Source organism: Papio anubis, chromosome 19 (assembly GCF_008728515.1).
Source record: "Papio anubis isolate 15944 chromosome 19, Panubis1.0, whole genome shotgun sequence".
NCBI classification, from domain to species: domain Eukaryota; kingdom Metazoa; phylum Chordata; class Mammalia; order Primates; family Cercopithecidae; genus Papio; species Papio anubis.
In genome coordinates, this window is record NC_044994.1 from 24,982,049 (window position 1) to 24,999,467 (window position 17,419).

Here is a 17,419-nt window from a genome sequence, read left to right on the forward strand (position 1 = left end):
AATTTGTGTCTTATGAATTTGCTGTTTGGTTTCTATTCACATTTTCTCAGTGTTACATAATCTCTTTAGTTCAACCAGAATTTGTATAAGTTTTCACTATCTTAAGGTATTCCAGAATATGTACTACTTAACTGCAAATACAGTCTCTATTCTGCTTTCTAATAAAAGGCTTATATTACTATTTTCCCCCAAGTATCTTTTTAAAATCCATATGCTAGCCATCACAGTCCATTCCTGATATATATTTAAAAGGTCTTTAGAAAAATTTTGCCTATAACTAACACTACTTTACAGATTTTTTCATTTTGTTTTGCCTGAAAATTGAGTTACATATATTCTTCTACTTTTCTATTTTCAAATTTTACAACTATTTTTAAGTGAGAAAGATAAACAAACAATCAGAATGTTTCTATTTAATGAATCAGATGTGTGGGAGAGGACTTAAATGGCTAAGATGCTGGCCATCCATATATTTATTTTCATGCCTTATATTTCTACATGTGTATGGTAAATTTAAGTGCACTCTGTTGGATTATTTTTCGCAAACTTTAAACTAATTGTTTTTTTTACATAAGTATGAAATACAGCATAAAGGGTTTTCTCTTACAATGATTTAATTCTGGATAATATATCATATCGTATCATACAACCACTTAGTTTAACAGATGCCATGATTGTGACATGTTTTCCATAATAAGTTAAAAACATACAAAATCAAATCCACAAACCTCAGGTTTACTACAGAAAAATCATTTTGCCTCTTCTCCTCTCTGATAATAAATCATGTAAAATTACTGCTGTTAAGTAAGTGGCCTTGGGAAATCACATACACTATTTGAGTTAATTAATTTATCTATAAAATGGGCCTAACAAAATCTTCTTTCCAGGGTTATTTGTGAGGCCCAAGTTAAAATAAGCACAAATTGAAAATATAAAGTGCTGTAGAAACATGAGCCAAGGCAATGATGCTGGAACTCACCGTAGACCCCTGGATGCTGTCTGCATTAGTGCAGCACAGCTTCCTCTCTCCACAAAATGACTACAGAATTCTGCTAACAAGTCATGTGAGATGAGTAACTCCTTATTCATAATATTAGAAAGAGTTATTTTTTTTTCTATCTGAACTTTTATAAGGCAAAGAAAAGATGGGGGGAGGCATGAGAAAGCATTTCTGTAGGATCATTCTTATTTAGAATCTTCCAGGATAAATATTTCTAAAGGAAGGAAGGAAAGCTAAAGGGAAAGAGAAGAGATGAAATAAGAGAAAAAGAAGCCATTTTGATACAGTAAAGATAACATTTCATAATCCAACCTCAGCCCTGAATTTTGACTTTTGAATGAATCAGCTGGCTGAGAACTTTTTGATCCAAGACAGGGAAAGATGCCAGCTGGCAACCCTAAAGGCTGAATGCTGAGCTCCTCCTTGTTGTACAAAAAGGTTTTAATAAGAACATGCATTTAATCTATTACAGAAGCAGCAAGGAAGGATCTGATCACGCAGTCTTGTGGTACTTGCTAGAAATCATATGTTTAAAAGCCTAGGAGATAAACATTTTGACATATATGAGGAATTTTGATTTCATGTTTTGCTTACTGCATTGCAGATGTTTTTATTTGTTTGTTTGTTTGCTTTTTGCATCCAAAATGGTGTGATGTTAACATAGCAGCAGAAGGTGGGATCAGTTCTGGAAAATGAAACTATCTTGTTCAAAACACTGTGGGTAACATCTATAGGCATTTGTATCAGGGAAAGTATAGGTCGGGGCAAACGATGAGAAATATGAACATACTAAAGTACATGTTGTTAATATTGGGGAGCCTTACCTTCATCATTAACTAATTTTAGCCTGTTTACTTAATGCTTCAAATCAATTTTTAACAACATTAGGATATTATAGTATTATATGTCAAAATGCAGATTTTGTAAGAAATATGCCCAACAGAGTAAATCAGGATATAGGAGAATGCTGTACATTTTATAATTTTCTACTACACAGTCAAGTTTTCATTCTGGTAGGTCATTTGATTCTCTGCAGGTGGCTATGCCTGCCGCTGAAGAAGACAGAACCCTGAGTCACAAGTATACAAATGAAATACGATTGTCTTTGTGGGTAGCATTGTATGATTTGGAGCAAGACTTTAGGCCTAATATAAAGATCCTTCAAATAAATCATCCAGCTAAGCTTCTGTGGCCCCAAACTCCTAATTTAAAAATGTTGATAAATGAAGTACCTCTTTAGTTAATAAATGAAGTATCTCTTTAGTTATCCTTTGTCAGCAACATTCATTTTAATGGAAAGTGAGTTTACAGGGTTACATGATTGAACTACTGAGCCAAGTCAGTGTTGGCAAATGATGGGCTAAATTATTGATGTTACACACTAATGAATTCTGATGAGAAATAAAACACAGACATTACGTTTGAAGTGGTTCATAATTATTTTTGTACTTTAAAAGCAATTTTATTCTTTTCCAAATCATACTGGTTCTGTAAAACAAAAACATAGTTAGTGATTATACTAAAATTATTGAGTTTGTGGCAAAAAATGCTCTTGCAAGTTTTCATTTCTGTGAAGATAATGTTATTCACACTAGGTTTCTGATTTCCTTATATACTTCTGGGAAAAGATAATTAAATTAAATGTCTAAATTTTAAAACCAGTGTCTTTAAATAAGATAATCTGCCTTGTAACCATGGTTAGCATTCCAATAGATGTGTTTATAAGCTATGATATGTCTATCAACACATTTACTGGAGCTGTGTTGAAATACCATAATTAATTCAAGCAATGCCAAGTACAGAGGGACTCCAGCAGGTTTGTTTTGGTAAAGAGCTTATCTTTAAATGTGTGCCAGAGAATGCAATGTGTACTGTAAAATGATAGATGTTTGACAAAGTCAGGGCCTGATGGCAATAATTGAAGCAGGTTCAAACCCTGCTAAGGCACACACAGTTCTATACATTCTGTAGTCTAGTGACAATGTCCTTTGAGCTTTCCTGACTTAACGGTCCCAACCTGAGACTTTAATTCTGTGAGCTCACTGCCTTCCTTTTTGGTTAAGGGTTGATTTATAGTGGAGTCACTCAAACAAGGGCTCAATCTGAAGCGACCACAGGCTGATTTTTAAGAGGGATTGTTCACTAAGAGGGATTAAGGGTGGAACTCACAGTTGTCGAAGTGTTAGTCCACAGATTCATCACTTTCTGGTCATGAGTCTCTGGGCCTGTAACTCAGCTCTCTACAGCTCAGTTACCAAATCCCCCAAATGTGGTAACAAGTTCTCCCATCCTATCTGAGAGGTTTGTTACAATTAGCAAGTCAGATATTGATGAAACTGAAACCTGTTAAGTTAATGTAAGGTAAATTTATGTCTTATATTTGATTGGATTCTAGTTGGTTTTGTCAAGATCATAAGCACTCATTTGGAAAATATTCCCTTTGCCAACTGAGGGATCTGCAGGGGAAAGGAATGAGAAGAGTTTTCAAGTCAAGGTTTGGTCATGTTAGATGAGTTTCTCCTGTTGATAATATGTGCCGTTTCTTACATGAATGAAAATCCAAAGCCTAAGCCTCCTATGTTTAAGAGCCTATGAGACTACTGGATTGAGGTAGGATACGTAGTGCATTGTACTTTAGTTCTCATTTGGTGTACACTTTCTATGAAACAAAAATAAAAATTGAGTCTGGCTTATTTTAACTCTGTAATATGCCATTCTCACATTGTTTTACTGAGTCCTTTTCTCCATTTTTGTAATTTTCTCTTTGTCTATGGTCTGTGATAGACTTGGCACCATTTATGAGAACAAGGCTGCTTCAAGTTTTCATCTTTTTTGAGTTTTCTTTTAAAAACGTATCCTAATTTTTTCTCTCATTATAACTGCACTGTTCATTGTTTTACAATCTTGATACTTTTGGATGAAAAATCATGTGTCTGAGTTAATCTCACATCAAAGCAGCATCATTATATAATGATGATGCTAAGTTGTATGAAAAATACCTACTGGATATGCTCCATTAGTCACTAATTTTCAAACGAAAAGTTCTGTCTTTGAAAAACTCCTCTCCCCCACACCATTGACATGGCTCTTCCACTTGAAAAATGTCCTGCTGGCATAAAGTGAATCAAAAAAATAAAAATGCTGGAGTCTTTTGTTGTTGTTGTTAAGTCTAAGAAAAAATCAGAACACATAAAATGTATGTCTTTCTAATAAAAGTGATCAGAAATAAGTTCATTTTATTTTAAAATCAAGGGAAGAAATACATTTTGGCTTAATATGTCATTTAACAGAAGAAGAAGAATAGATCATTTAATTCATGGAATTTAATCTTGACAAATGTTTCATTAACCTCCTAAAGCTATGTCATATTGATACACTGTGAAATAAATACACTTTCATCTTAGATATCAATATACAAATTGTGTTTATCTTTTGTTTATCCTTAAAGGGAAGGAAAATAGGTGATCCAAGGCTATACTTGTTATCCACAGGCACTCAAGGATGTTGTCAGAATCTTCCAGATATTTTGAGAGGTGACAGAGTCAGAAAAGTGGTATCATAACAAATGAATAAAAAGCAAAGAATTAGAGAATAAATGGTTAGAAACAGAGTGAGTGGAAACAACTTTGAAGTGAAACAGGAAATTAGAGACTAGATGGGGAGGAAAACACACTCAAAGGGAGATTATGACAACAGTTAATATTGGAAAACAATAAAGTAGATTTGGTTACATCAACAGTCAAGATAAACTTCATTTATTCATTTATTCAACTTTCTTGTCAGGATACCTCCAGGTACTAGTCTAGGTTCTATATGCTAAATGCTAAATTAGGTGCTAATTAAGCAATAAAGATAATCCCTAAATTGGACCCACAGAAATCTGGTCTTGGTCACCTCATTTTGTACTCCTCTCTACCCCAGCCCTATGCTTCACCCATACAGGCCTTCCAATTCTGTCCAAAAAATCGATTCAGCCTGATGCCCCTTGGATTGTCAATTTCATCACCTGGGATTAATCTTGCATGAACTTTCTAATTATGTTCAAGATATTTCCTAATTTTCCTTATAATGAATTTTTTGACCCATAATACATTTACAAGTGTGTAATTTAATTTTCAAATATTTGAGGGATTTTTCAGATATCTTTTTATTATTCATTTATAAAAATTCCATGTTGTCAGAAAACTTATCCTTTACTATTTCGACCATTTTACTTTTATTAATACTTGCTTCATGACCCAGGATATGGTCTACATTCGGAAATGCTTATATGTTACCTATGCATTTTAAAATAATGCGTATGGAGCTATTTGGGATGGACTGTTTTTTAAATGTCAATTAGGTCCAGTTGGTTGATAGTGTTTTTCAAGTCTTCCATATTCTCACTGGTTTTCTGTCTTTATGTTCTATTAACTCCTGAGAGAGGAGTGTTGACATCTCAAACTATAATTATGCATTATTTTGTTTCTACTTTAAGTTTTCTCAATATTTGCTTTATGTATTTTGAACTTTTATTAGATACATACATATTTAGGGTTGTTTATATGTGCTTGATGAATTCATTCATTCTTTTTATGAAATGTCTCTCTCTATTCCTGATAATATTTCTAGTTGAGAAATTTACCTGATATTAATATAGATTCACCAACCATATTGAGCTTGGTGTTGCATCTTCCATCTTTAAAACTTTCAAGTTACCAGTCTTTTCTTTTGTAAAGTGTGTCACTCACAGACAATTTAAATTGAGTCTTGTATGTTATCTAATGCAGTAGTTCCCAACCTTTTTGACACAAGGGGCTGGTTTCCTGGAAGACAATTTTTCCACAGACAGAGCAGGGAATGGTTGTGGGATGAAACTGTTCCACTTCATATCATCAGGCATTAGATTCTCATAAGGAGCAGACAACCTAGATCCCTTGCGTGTGTAATAGGGTTCCTGCTCCTATGAGAATCTAATGCCACCATTGATCTGACAGCAGGCGGAGCTGTGTGTAATGCTTGCTCCTGGCCGCTCACCTCCTGCTGTGCAGCCCGGTTCCTAATAGGCCATGGACTGGTACGCGTCTGCAACCTGGGTGTTGAGGACCCTTGATCTAATGTAATATATACTTTTTAGTGGGGGATTTTAATCAATTTGATATAATTTTTGATGTGCTTGGATTTAGGTCTATTGTTATTTTTCCCATTTTTTTTTCTATTTATTTTTTATTTCTGTTTTTCCTTTACTGCCTTTTTTTTAAGGGTTAATCAAATACTTTTTAGGATTCCATATTAATCCTATCATTGGCTTTTTTTGGTGATATCTCTTAATTTTTAAAGGAGAGTTACAACATACATCTTTCATTTAGTCTCCATGAGTCAGTATCATAATCATTTTATATTAAAGACTTGCACCACAAAATTCTATTTATTCTCTCATCTTTTATGCTATTACTCTAATTTATTTTGCATTTATATATGCTGTAAATCTTACACTACAATGCTGTATTTTTTGTATTGAAATTCAATTGTCTTTTTAATAAATGAAGGCAATAAATGGAGTCTTTCACATTTGTCAGTATGTTTACCATATCTGTTCTTCTTCCTTCCTTTCTGTAGATACAGGTTTTTTCTGGTCATTTCCTTGAAGCTGAAATACTTCTCTTAGCATTTACTATAATTCAGGTCGACTGGTGAACAATTCTGTCCACTTTCATGTATCTAACATATCTTTGTTTTGCCTTTAATTTTGAAAGATATTTTTGCTGGGTAGAGAATTCTGGGCTGATTGTTTTTGTATTTGTTTTATTCTTTCAGCAGTTTGAGATATTATTTTATGTCTTCTATTCTCCATTGTTTCTGATAAGATGTTAGAGGTAATTTTTTATTTCTTTTCCTCTGGCTGTTTTTAAGATTATCTCTTTATCTTTGATTTTCAGGAGTTTACTATGATTTACCTTGGTATGTTTTTTTAGTGTATCTCTTTTGGAGGGGGTTCTTTGAGTTAATTGGATCTATAATTCATGTTTTTCACCAAAATGGCCATATTATTTCTATACTTTTTATGGTTTCAGTGCACTCACCATTGGCAGATAATAAATCCAGTTACATTAATACTATACAAAAAAATGCCTAAAAAGTGCATGCTGATATTTTAGCACTTGGTTTGGTAACTGAGTGGTCAAGTATGATTTACTAAATATTTAGTACATTTCTGAAATATTAACCCTAAATTAGCCTGATATTTTTGTACTTGTTAAAGACCTTACTCTATCTCTTGTTTCACACTGTCTTCCTCCAACATAATCTAAACTCAGTTAACAAACACACAGGGAATTGCCATGGTCTAGTGGTTAAGAGCAGGTACCTCACAGCCAAATTGCCTAGGTTTGTATCCTGAGAACGAGCATGGAGGACGAGGTTTGACACATAGTAATGGCTAGATAAATGCTGCACTAGATAAAAAGAAACAAAACAAGAATGTCTATTCCATATCCCAGGAATCTGTTTCCTAAGTCCCTCATACTTCTCTGCTTTAAGCTGCTTCCCTTTTCCCACCTCAGAATGTTTCCATTCTTCCCTTTATATTCAGTTGCTCATTCCTGTTTTAAGCCCCACTCTTACAAAGGTATTTCCCTGAATTCAGACTTAAGTAATTCTTCCCACTTCCTGGCCAATTATAATGTTCACTGTCTGTACCTGGTAATATTTAGTCATGTCATTATTATTCCTTAATAGTTTTATATCTCCCTCTTCATTTCATCTCTGATGCTCCCTGTGTTGCATTTTTATGCTCTACTTATATAAAATTGTTAGTCATTTCTCCTGTACACAATACTGTTTTTGTTCTCATATATCTTTGCTCTCTGTTAATATAAATCCCTGACTACCTTTTGTTGATGTACCCTCACCTTGCAAGATACAGTTTATGAGTTCTCTCCTTCAGAGAACTGGCCTTCCTTTCTCAGGGTGAGCTAAGTGCTCTTCTTACTGCCTCATTTGTACTTACACAATATATTGTGTCTACCTCCTCTACAAGATTCAAGTTCTTGAAAGGCAGAGAGTATGTCTCCTACCTTTGAACCGCAAGTGTCCAGCAAAATGCCTTTCATATAGTGGGAATCCCTAAAATATGCCTTGAAATTCATTGATATTTTTCAACTTAGCAGCAAACTGCTTAAAGGTGCAAAACATGATGTGTACTGTATACATTATACTGGTAATCAATAAGTACAGAATAAATTCAGTGTTTCAGAACATTATAGTAATTTACGTTTTACCCATATCAATCAAAGAGGCATTTGACCATAGGAGAATCATAAGATAATCACTCCTAAAGGTAGGTGTGTAGAACAAATTAGCTTATAAACTCAGCTTATAATTTTCTGACTCTAACTTTTGGCAAAAGGCACTTATTTATTAGCTATAGTCAGCTTTAGATGAGGGTGGAATGCTGATTTACATCTAAAGGAAGATATTTGATTAAATGTGGCTCATTAATTTGGATGTTTTAAGTATTTGTTTTCTTTTTTGTTTATGTGTTTATGCATACGTTAAAGGCTGAGGCAGGAATCATTAAAGAATTGAAGTCAACCAAGCATTTACTTTATTACATTATATGACTAGAGGTGTTGTGTGCCTATATGTGGTTTCTTGAATTCTCAAGTTTGAAATGATGTCAGACATCCATGGAGTCACCAGTTCCTGAAGGGAAAATGATTGGGAAGTATGAATGTTTCCATGATTAATTAATTTTGGCAAAATGTTGAATTTTCAGAATTGTCTTAACACAGTACCAGGAGAAAAAAGAGAAGAAAGTGAGCTAAGATAGTTGGTTCTTTACTGTGTACAGGGCACATTGTATATACATCATCTCATCTGATTCTCACAATGACCCTTAGATAGGTGCTGTTTATACCTGCTTCACATCCCAGATGATACAAACCAAGTCAGCAACCAACTTGTCAACTCATCTACTCCAAAACTCAGACTCTAGCATTCAGAGCGGGTATGTGTATATTTTCAGTTCAGAAAATATCCCACAGAAAGAGAAATTTTTTAAAAAAAGTTTACCCTTTGAACTGTTTATTTACACAAGCATTAATGCAAAACATATTGCTAGAATATACTTCAGCATCTTTCCTGTCCTTTCCATATGCCACCTCTCTATTTTGTTTTTCTCATTAGAATAGAGCGGGACTAGACCTTTAACTTGTTTGTTCACTGTCTTTTTTCCACAACTGGAAGTAAGTTCCATGAGGTTAAGGATTTTTATCTGTTTTGCTTGCTACTGTGTACCCAGCACCTCAGACAGTGACTGGCACACAGGTTTACAGTAATTATTTACCTAACAAATGAATTGTAAAACAAAATAAAAATATATCAATACATGAGCAAAAATGAGCAAAATTTCTCTCTCACCAACCTGCTCAGCCACACAGATCACAAATCCTACTCCATTTCCAAAAATCCTGTGCCACTGAGTGTGCATCCTTCTAGACTTATTTCCTCAGATTTAAATATGGATAGTTATAGCTAATATATAAATACACAACTGAAATATAGACTACTGAAATATAGAATGCTATGCATTTATTTTTACCTAATTAAGATCATTTGCTTAAGATGTTATTCTGTATGTTTTTCTTCTTTTTACTATTTCTTTTACATAATTTCTTGGCTTCCCAAAGTTCCTCCTGATTCTTTTAAAGTCCTGTTTAGCCTGACATATTTTAGATATATGTGTGTTTATTTATGTCTTCTTATATTGATGGATATTTACATTGTCTTCAATAGATATTTACATTGCCTTCGATTTTTCACTATCACTAGTGCTATATTACTAATAACCTTAGAACATGCTTCTTGGTACACAAGCGGGAGTGTATCTCTAGTGTAAAATGTGACATTGTTCTATTAAGGAATATATGATTTTAAATTTTGAGGACAACATAGTCCTCAACAGAATATGAAAGTTTACTTTTCTTTACACTTTTATCACCACTAATATCTTTAAAAAATGTGCCAGCATGATGGCTGAAAGCAAATTTTTTACACTGTAATGTAAATAATTTTTACATCGTTAATTTTTTTGTGTACTTCTGATATTGAGCATTTTTTTCATATATCATGTGACAGTGCTGTCTGAAACTTGAAATATTTTCCTATTGGGTTATATTGTTTCTTATTGATTTAAATAAATGCTTATTTTATATATAAAAATATATACGATATATAATAAAATAGATTTTTAATTATATCTTTTTCCAGGAAAAAGTATTTATTTTTACGTAGTCAAGTTTATTCCCCTCAGTGTACCTTAACACTATACAACATTTTATATTTTAAAAAGTAGATTTTTAAAATGTTTATAATGTATACACATATACAAAGTAGATATCCAAAATAATCTATTCTGTATATTTTGGATATTTACTTTTATCTCAGATAGCTGGCAAGTGAATAGTCCACTCTCATCGTATACAATTTGAAATCCTGCTTTCACCATATTCTAAAGTCTAAGTATTTGTGGGGCTTTTCCTGGATTCTTTGTTCCAGCCTCATGCCTGCTGTTTTTTAAAAGAATTTTTATTGGAACACAGCTGCATGCATTTATATACTACTGTCTATGGCTGCTCTCCTGTTACAAGGCAGAGTTGAGTGGTTGCAACAGAGACTGTATGGCCTGGAAAACTAAAAATATTTATTATATGACCCTTTAAAAAATGTTTATCAACTATTCTGTTTTCCAGATCTTTCTATCCATTCTTGCGTTAATGCTGTGCTATATTAATTTAATTAATGTAACTTTTTGATATATTTTGCCACTCAGTGGCATAAGTTCCCTCACTCCAATCCAACAACAATTTTTCCTTTTAAAAAATGTTAGAGCTATCCTAGTGGATTTTAATCTTCCAAATACATTTAGAATCACCTTCTTGAGCTTCATACACAAATTTTGTTTGGATTGTGAGTATGATTGTATTGAATGGATTTTTATTTATGGATTTTTAAAAATGTTGGATTTAAAATTTGATATCTAAAAATATATATATGTAATCTTCTCATCCATAAAAATGTGATATGTTTACTTTTATTTGGGTTATGTCTTTCTGGCATTGTTTAGTACCTTTCTCTATAAAGATTGAGCTAATTTTTGTTCATTATGGTTAGAAACTATAGTTTAGGTTGTCATTTTAAATAACTGTCTTATTAATTCTAAAGGTTTTTTTTGCTGATTCTCAGTTTTGTCCATTTTCTGAGTAGTATCTCTACCTTCTTTATCAAATTACCAAGTACATTTTATGAAGTTAAATTTGTAAACTATTTTGTAACTTTTATTAGAATAAGTATGTTGTTATTGTTAGCAAATGCCTCTCAGGATTGATTAAAACTATGCTTTCTCCCTTAATCTGTGTTTATATTACATTACATTAACATATTTTCTAAAGTTGAATCTCTTTGCAATTGAATCACAACTCACAGGTTTTGACATGTGATGCTCTTTTTTTCTTTTATTTCTAAAAAGTTCAAGATGTGCTAATATTTCCTATCGTGATTGTGGATTTGCCTAGTTTTCTTTGAATTTTAACCAGATCTTACTTTATAAAGTTATGTTGTCATGTGCATTACATTCATGATTGATATTCTTAGACTATATCTTTTATTAATACAAAACATCCAAATTCTAGTTTTCTAATTCTTTTTTCTTGAATTTTCTCTCTTTTTAAAATTAGAATTCTTTATTCTTTTTTTTCCAGGATCTTCATTCAGTTTCTATCTGCTTGAAGTGCATTTCTTCTAAATAACATGAATTTTGCTTTTATGACCAATCTACAAATCTGTAACTTTAAACTGTGCAATAAAACTATTTACAGTTATTAGGATCACTAATGCATTTGGCCTTACTTTGTACATTTTTTTGCTCTTCCTGTACTCCTCGCATTTTGAATTATCTAATTTTTTATGGTACTTTTTTTACTCTAGTATTTTGAAAGTGACAAATTCCTTTTTTGTTTTGTTTTTACATTTTATTTGAATGGAATCATATAGAATGTTCTTTTTATATTGGGTTAATTTAATTGTGTTTGTAATTTTCATACATACTTAAAAAAATTTTTTTTGATTGATTCATTATAATGGTACCTATTTATGGGGTACAATTTGACATTTCAATATATGTATACACTGTATAATCAGGATAGATAGCATATTCATCTCCTCATGCATTTATCATTTCTTTGTGACAACACTCAAAAACCCCTATTTTAGCTATTTTGAAATGTACATTATTGTTAACTATAATTACCCTATTGTGCAATAGTTCAGAACTTATTTCTCCTATCTAATTGTAACGTTGTACCTGTTGACCAATCTCTCCCCATCCTCCTCTCCTCTAGCCTCTCCCCACTCTCTGATAATCACTGTTCTACTCTCTACTTCCATAAGACAAATATTTAAGATTCTGCATGTGAATGAGATTATGTTGTTATTTCACTTTCTGTGTCTGACTTATTTTACTTAACATGATATCCTCCAGGTTCACTTATGTTGTCTCAAATGACATGATTTCATTCCTTTTTTATGGCTGAATGGTATTCTACTGTGTAGATATACTATATTCTCTTTATTCATTCACTTGTTGAAGGGCATTTGGGTTGATTTCAAGTGTTGGCTATTGTGAATAGTGCTACAGTGAACACGGGAATGGGAATGCAGGTATCTCTTTGACATACTGGTTTCATTTCCATTGGATATATACCCAGTAGTGGGATTGCTAGATCATGTGGTAGTTACAGTTTTATTTTTTGAGGAACTTTCATACTGTTTCCCATAATGGTTGTACTAATTTACATTGGAAAAATCCAGTTTTAGATTTATGGTACATATTCTTAAATTATTGGCAGGTATAATTAAATACTTTTTCTATTACTATATAGAGTTAACCAGTAATATTTAGCAGTTTAATGTTATTCCTCGAGCATAATATCTCTAAATGTTTATATATTAAAAGTCCAAAATGCATGTTTTCTATAAATTCTTTTGTGTTTCAAAAGATAACACGTAATCAGATTTCCTTTCACATCACACCGCTAAGTGATTTTAAATTTCTGTTGTGGTTTTTTTTCTTTCTTTCATTTGCACAATTCTTTTCCAGAAATAGGAAACTATCGCTATATCTAGTTGTTTGTGTCTGTGTGTGTGTTAAATGATTAAATTGATGCTATGAGAATTCCCGGCAAAGCACCCACTGAATGCTTTTGTTTATTAACTTACAGAACTGTAGGCACCTAGAGGTAGAAAGAACCTTTGGAGTGATCACATCTAATCTTACTAAACCAGTTCACGAACTCAACAAAATTTTTATACTTATGTTCCAAGAACTGCAGTTGGTGCCAGGGAGATGAAGATGAAGAAATAAGACATGCTTTCTGAGTTGAGAAGACTAACATACTAGTGGGTGAGAAGGCACAGACACAAACACAGATATTTGCACAAAGAGGTCATGGGAACCTACTAGGGGGAGCACATCCCTGAGGAGGTGCCCTCTGGACTGACCCTCAGTCCATTTGCTTCTTCTCAATCACCGCAGTAACATCTTCCCTAATGCACCTGGCCTGTTTTTCTAACCTCTGAACACCAGAAGTGCACACTTGGACAGAAATACTTGTTATAAAATTTATTCCTCTTGACCCGAAACCCACTTTCCAACCTCTCCCATGATTTGTTCCCAGTGTGGGCTTCTAGAGCTCAACAAACTATATATACTGACCCTCACTTGCAGTCCTTTCGATGTTTGTCCTTCCAAAGCCTTTGTCTTTTATGTTTAAACATCCCAAATTTTTTATATTTCTCCCACTCTTTAATCTTTCTTATATTGCTGTTCTTTAGTGTGTCAATATGACCCTTAAATTATGCTTCCCAAACTTGTATAAATTACCACAGATATACTCAATGAAAGAAAAAGTGCAATTTATCTTACGGGACTTACCTCCTTCCAGACAAAAATGCCTCTGCTTCCTCAGTCTAAGACCACTTTATATGCTGTAGCTTCGGCACTCTCTCATTTAAATGATTTGCTAATGCTCAATCTTTTTTCCAAATAACATGCCAAAAAGGTAATAAATATCACGGGATTAAGTAAAAATAAAAAATAATGGGAGGACAAAGGAAATGATAATAGTACTTCATAAGAGCTCTGACATGAAGTTAGGACCTCATATAAAATATGCCATACACTGTCAGAGTCAAGAAGAAGTTGTCTCTGATTACTAGGGCTGGGACAGGTCTTTGGTTCCCAGTTTATAGTAGCTCACTTTGACTCATATCAGAACTGTGCTCAACTGAAATCCCTAAATCTTTTTCATATAAAGGGCTTCAAAGTCAAATACACCAATTCTTTGCTCCAGTTATAGCTCATCTTACTGGTTTCTGCTTGATCACGTAATTCAAAAGCTTATCTGGCCCACCTGGTTTTCTGCCAACTGTAGATCTGCCAATCACGCCTTTGTGTGGCCCTGTAAGGAATTGTTCCAAGGCCAAGGATAAAACAAAATTTCTTTTTTTCTGTTTAACTGATTTTTTAATTGCTTTTCCTCAATATTGGTTATGTACAATTTACTTTTCAAAACCTTCATCAAATGATTTTCGCATCGAATTGTTCACTAAAATCTTATGGCATCATTTTAATACTACCTTCAGAATATTAAACATTATTTAGACCCCCCTGACATTGGCACTTAAAGGAATGGAGATACTAAGCCACAGGAAAATGAAAACCAGTAGCATCTGGTCTGTTATGCAATTTTTAGTCATGTTGGATCACGTTGTATACATTGACACCTGCAGACTCACTCCACAAATATATTAAGTCACTGTAGCATGTTTTCCTTTAAAAAAATTGGATATAAGTGAAAACAAGACAGACATAGGGTATTATCAAGCCCCCTAGTGGCCTTGCTACGATACACCTTAAAATACAACCCAGGGAGAGTTGAAAGAATTTCTTTCACTGATGGTATAAAGGCCTGAAGGAACTTAGAATCTTCCAGGAAGGAGGACGAGCAACATGTAGGAGGGGTTAGCTGCTGAAAATATAATTGTGGTTTGTGTGTATGTACAGGGTACAGCAGGAACTCAAGTAAGGTTGAATTTAATTCATCTTGCACAGAAAGGTGGGGGAAGGACTCAGAATCATTTTGTAGAGGAAGTTATTGAATTGGATCAGGTGTTTCTGTTTATTCATTTATATTTTATTTATTTATATTTATTTTACTTTAAGTTCTGGGATACATGTGCAAAATGTTCAGGTTTGTTACATAACTATACATGTGCCATGGTGGTTTGCTGCACCTGTCAACCCATCATCTAGATTTTAAGCCCTGCGTGCAATAGGTATTTGTCCTAATGCTCTCCATCAAGGGGAGAGCACCCACCCCACCACAGGCCCTGGTTTGTGTTGTTCCCCTCTTTGTGTCCAGGTGTTCTCATTGTTCAACTCCCACTAACAAGTGAGAACACACGTGTTTGGTTTTCTGTTCTGATGTTAGTTTGCTGAGAATGATGGTTTCCAGCTTCATCCACGTCCCTGCAAAGGACATGATCTCATTCTATTTTATGGCTGCATAGTATTCCATGGTGTATATGTGCCACATTTTCTTTATCCAGTCTGTCACTGATGGGCATTTGGGCTGGTTCCAAGTCTTTGCTATTGTAAACAGTGCTGCAAGAAACATACGTGTGCATGTGTCTTTACAGTAGAATGATTTATAATCCTTTGGGTATATACCCAATATTGGGATTGCTGGGTTAAATGGTATTTCCAGTTCCAGATCCTTGAGGAATTGCCACACTGTCATCCACAATGGCTGAACTAATTTATACTCCCATCAAAAATGTAAAAGCATTCCTATTTCTTCACAGCCTCACCAGCATCTATTGTTTTCTGACTTTTTAATAATCATCATTCTGACTGGCTTGAGATGGTATCTCATTGTGGTTTGGATTTGCATTTTTCTAACGATCAGTGATGATGAGCTTTTTTTATATGTTTGTTGGCCACATAAATGTCATCTTTTGAGAAGTGTCTGTTCATATCCTTTTCCCACATTTTCATCAGGTTGTTTTTTTCTTGTTAATTTGTTTAAACTCCTTGTGGATTCTGGATATTAGACCTTTGTCTGATGGGTAGATCCCAAACATTTTTTCCATTGTGTAGGTTGCCTCTTCACTCCAATGTCAGTTTCTTTTGCTGTGCAGAAGCTCTTTAGTTTAATTAGATCCCATTTGCCAATTTTGGCTTTTTTTGCAATTGCTTTTGGTGTTTTAGTCACGAAGTCTTTGCCCATGCCTATGTCATGGATGGTATTGCCTAGGTTTTCACTAAGAGGTTTTATGGCTTTGGGTTTTACATTTAAGTCTTCAATTCATCTTGAGCTAATTTTTGTATAAGGTGTAAGGAAGGGGTCCAGTTTCAGTTTTCTGTATATGGTTAGCCAGTTTTCCCAGCACCATTTATTAAATAGGGAATCATTTCCCCATTGCTTGTTTTTCTGAGGTTTGTCAAAGATCAGATGGTTGTAGATGTGTGGTGTTATTTCTGAGGTCTCTGCTCTGTTCCACTGGTTTATATATCTGTTTTGGTACCAGTACCATGCTGTTTTGGTTATTGTAGCCTTGTAGTATAGTTTGAAGTCAGGTAGCGTAATGCCTCCAGTTTTGTTCTTTTTGGTTAGGGTTGTCTTGGCTCTACGGGCTATTCTTTGGTGCCATATGAAATTTAAAGAAGTTTTTTTTTCTAATTCTGTGAAGAAAGTCAATGGTAGCTTGATGGTCAGTTGTTTTGAAAGCTAAACAGGCAAGATAAAAATGAGTATTGCAGAAACAGGGAAGAGCATAAGCATAAAAAAGGAAGAATGAGTTTCACAGCAAGTTTCTTAATTAGTAAGAATTTTGGAGTGGCTGAAACATACTAAAGAACTGAAGCAGAGAGAAGATGAAGCTAGGAAGATTAGCATGAGCTGGTCAGGAAGGTTGTTGTGTACCATGCTGAAGGTTGTAGCCTTGATTTTTCTTTCCCCAGAGGATTGCATATTTCTACTGTTTTGTGGCAAGATTTTGAAAATTGTATTCTCACATTTTTATTAAAAGCCAAAATTGAAATATTCTAAATGGAAGCTATCTCCAATAGATAAGAAAATAAGGTACTAATTTATGCTGCTGCTGTGTCTCTGGATGCTGAGTAGTTGAGTTTCCTTACCTATCCTATCCCATCCCTTCATTCCCACTGTTATGTAACAGCCATACAAAGAAGTAATTTAGAATCAAGTTTGATAAACTGTATGTTGGTGAAATTCTCATAAAAATTAAAACAAGGATTATTGAAGGGTATGAATTAGAGAATCACTTTACTGATATTCAAATAATTTCTAATGACATTTT

General features: G+C 33.7%; 1 protein-coding gene across 4 annotated transcripts in view; it reads right to left on the bottom strand.

Moving 5' to 3' along the window:
• Nucleotides 1-17,419, bottom strand: part of CCDC178 (coiled-coil domain containing 178) — a 513,950-nt gene that overhangs the window by 28,413 nt on the left and 468,118 nt on the right. The window contains exon 23 of one of the 4 annotated variants that reach the window (XM_021930024.2): nucleotides 8,563-8,683. The exons of the other annotated variants lie outside the window; for them this stretch is intronic. Within the exon in view, the coding sequence (XP_021785716.2) occupies nucleotides 8,594-8,683 (90 nt within the window). The 3' untranslated portion in view covers nucleotides 8,563-8,593. Of the gene's footprint in view, nucleotides 1-8,562; nucleotides 8,684-17,419 lie in introns of those variants that run through there. 4 annotated transcript variants of the gene reach the window in all.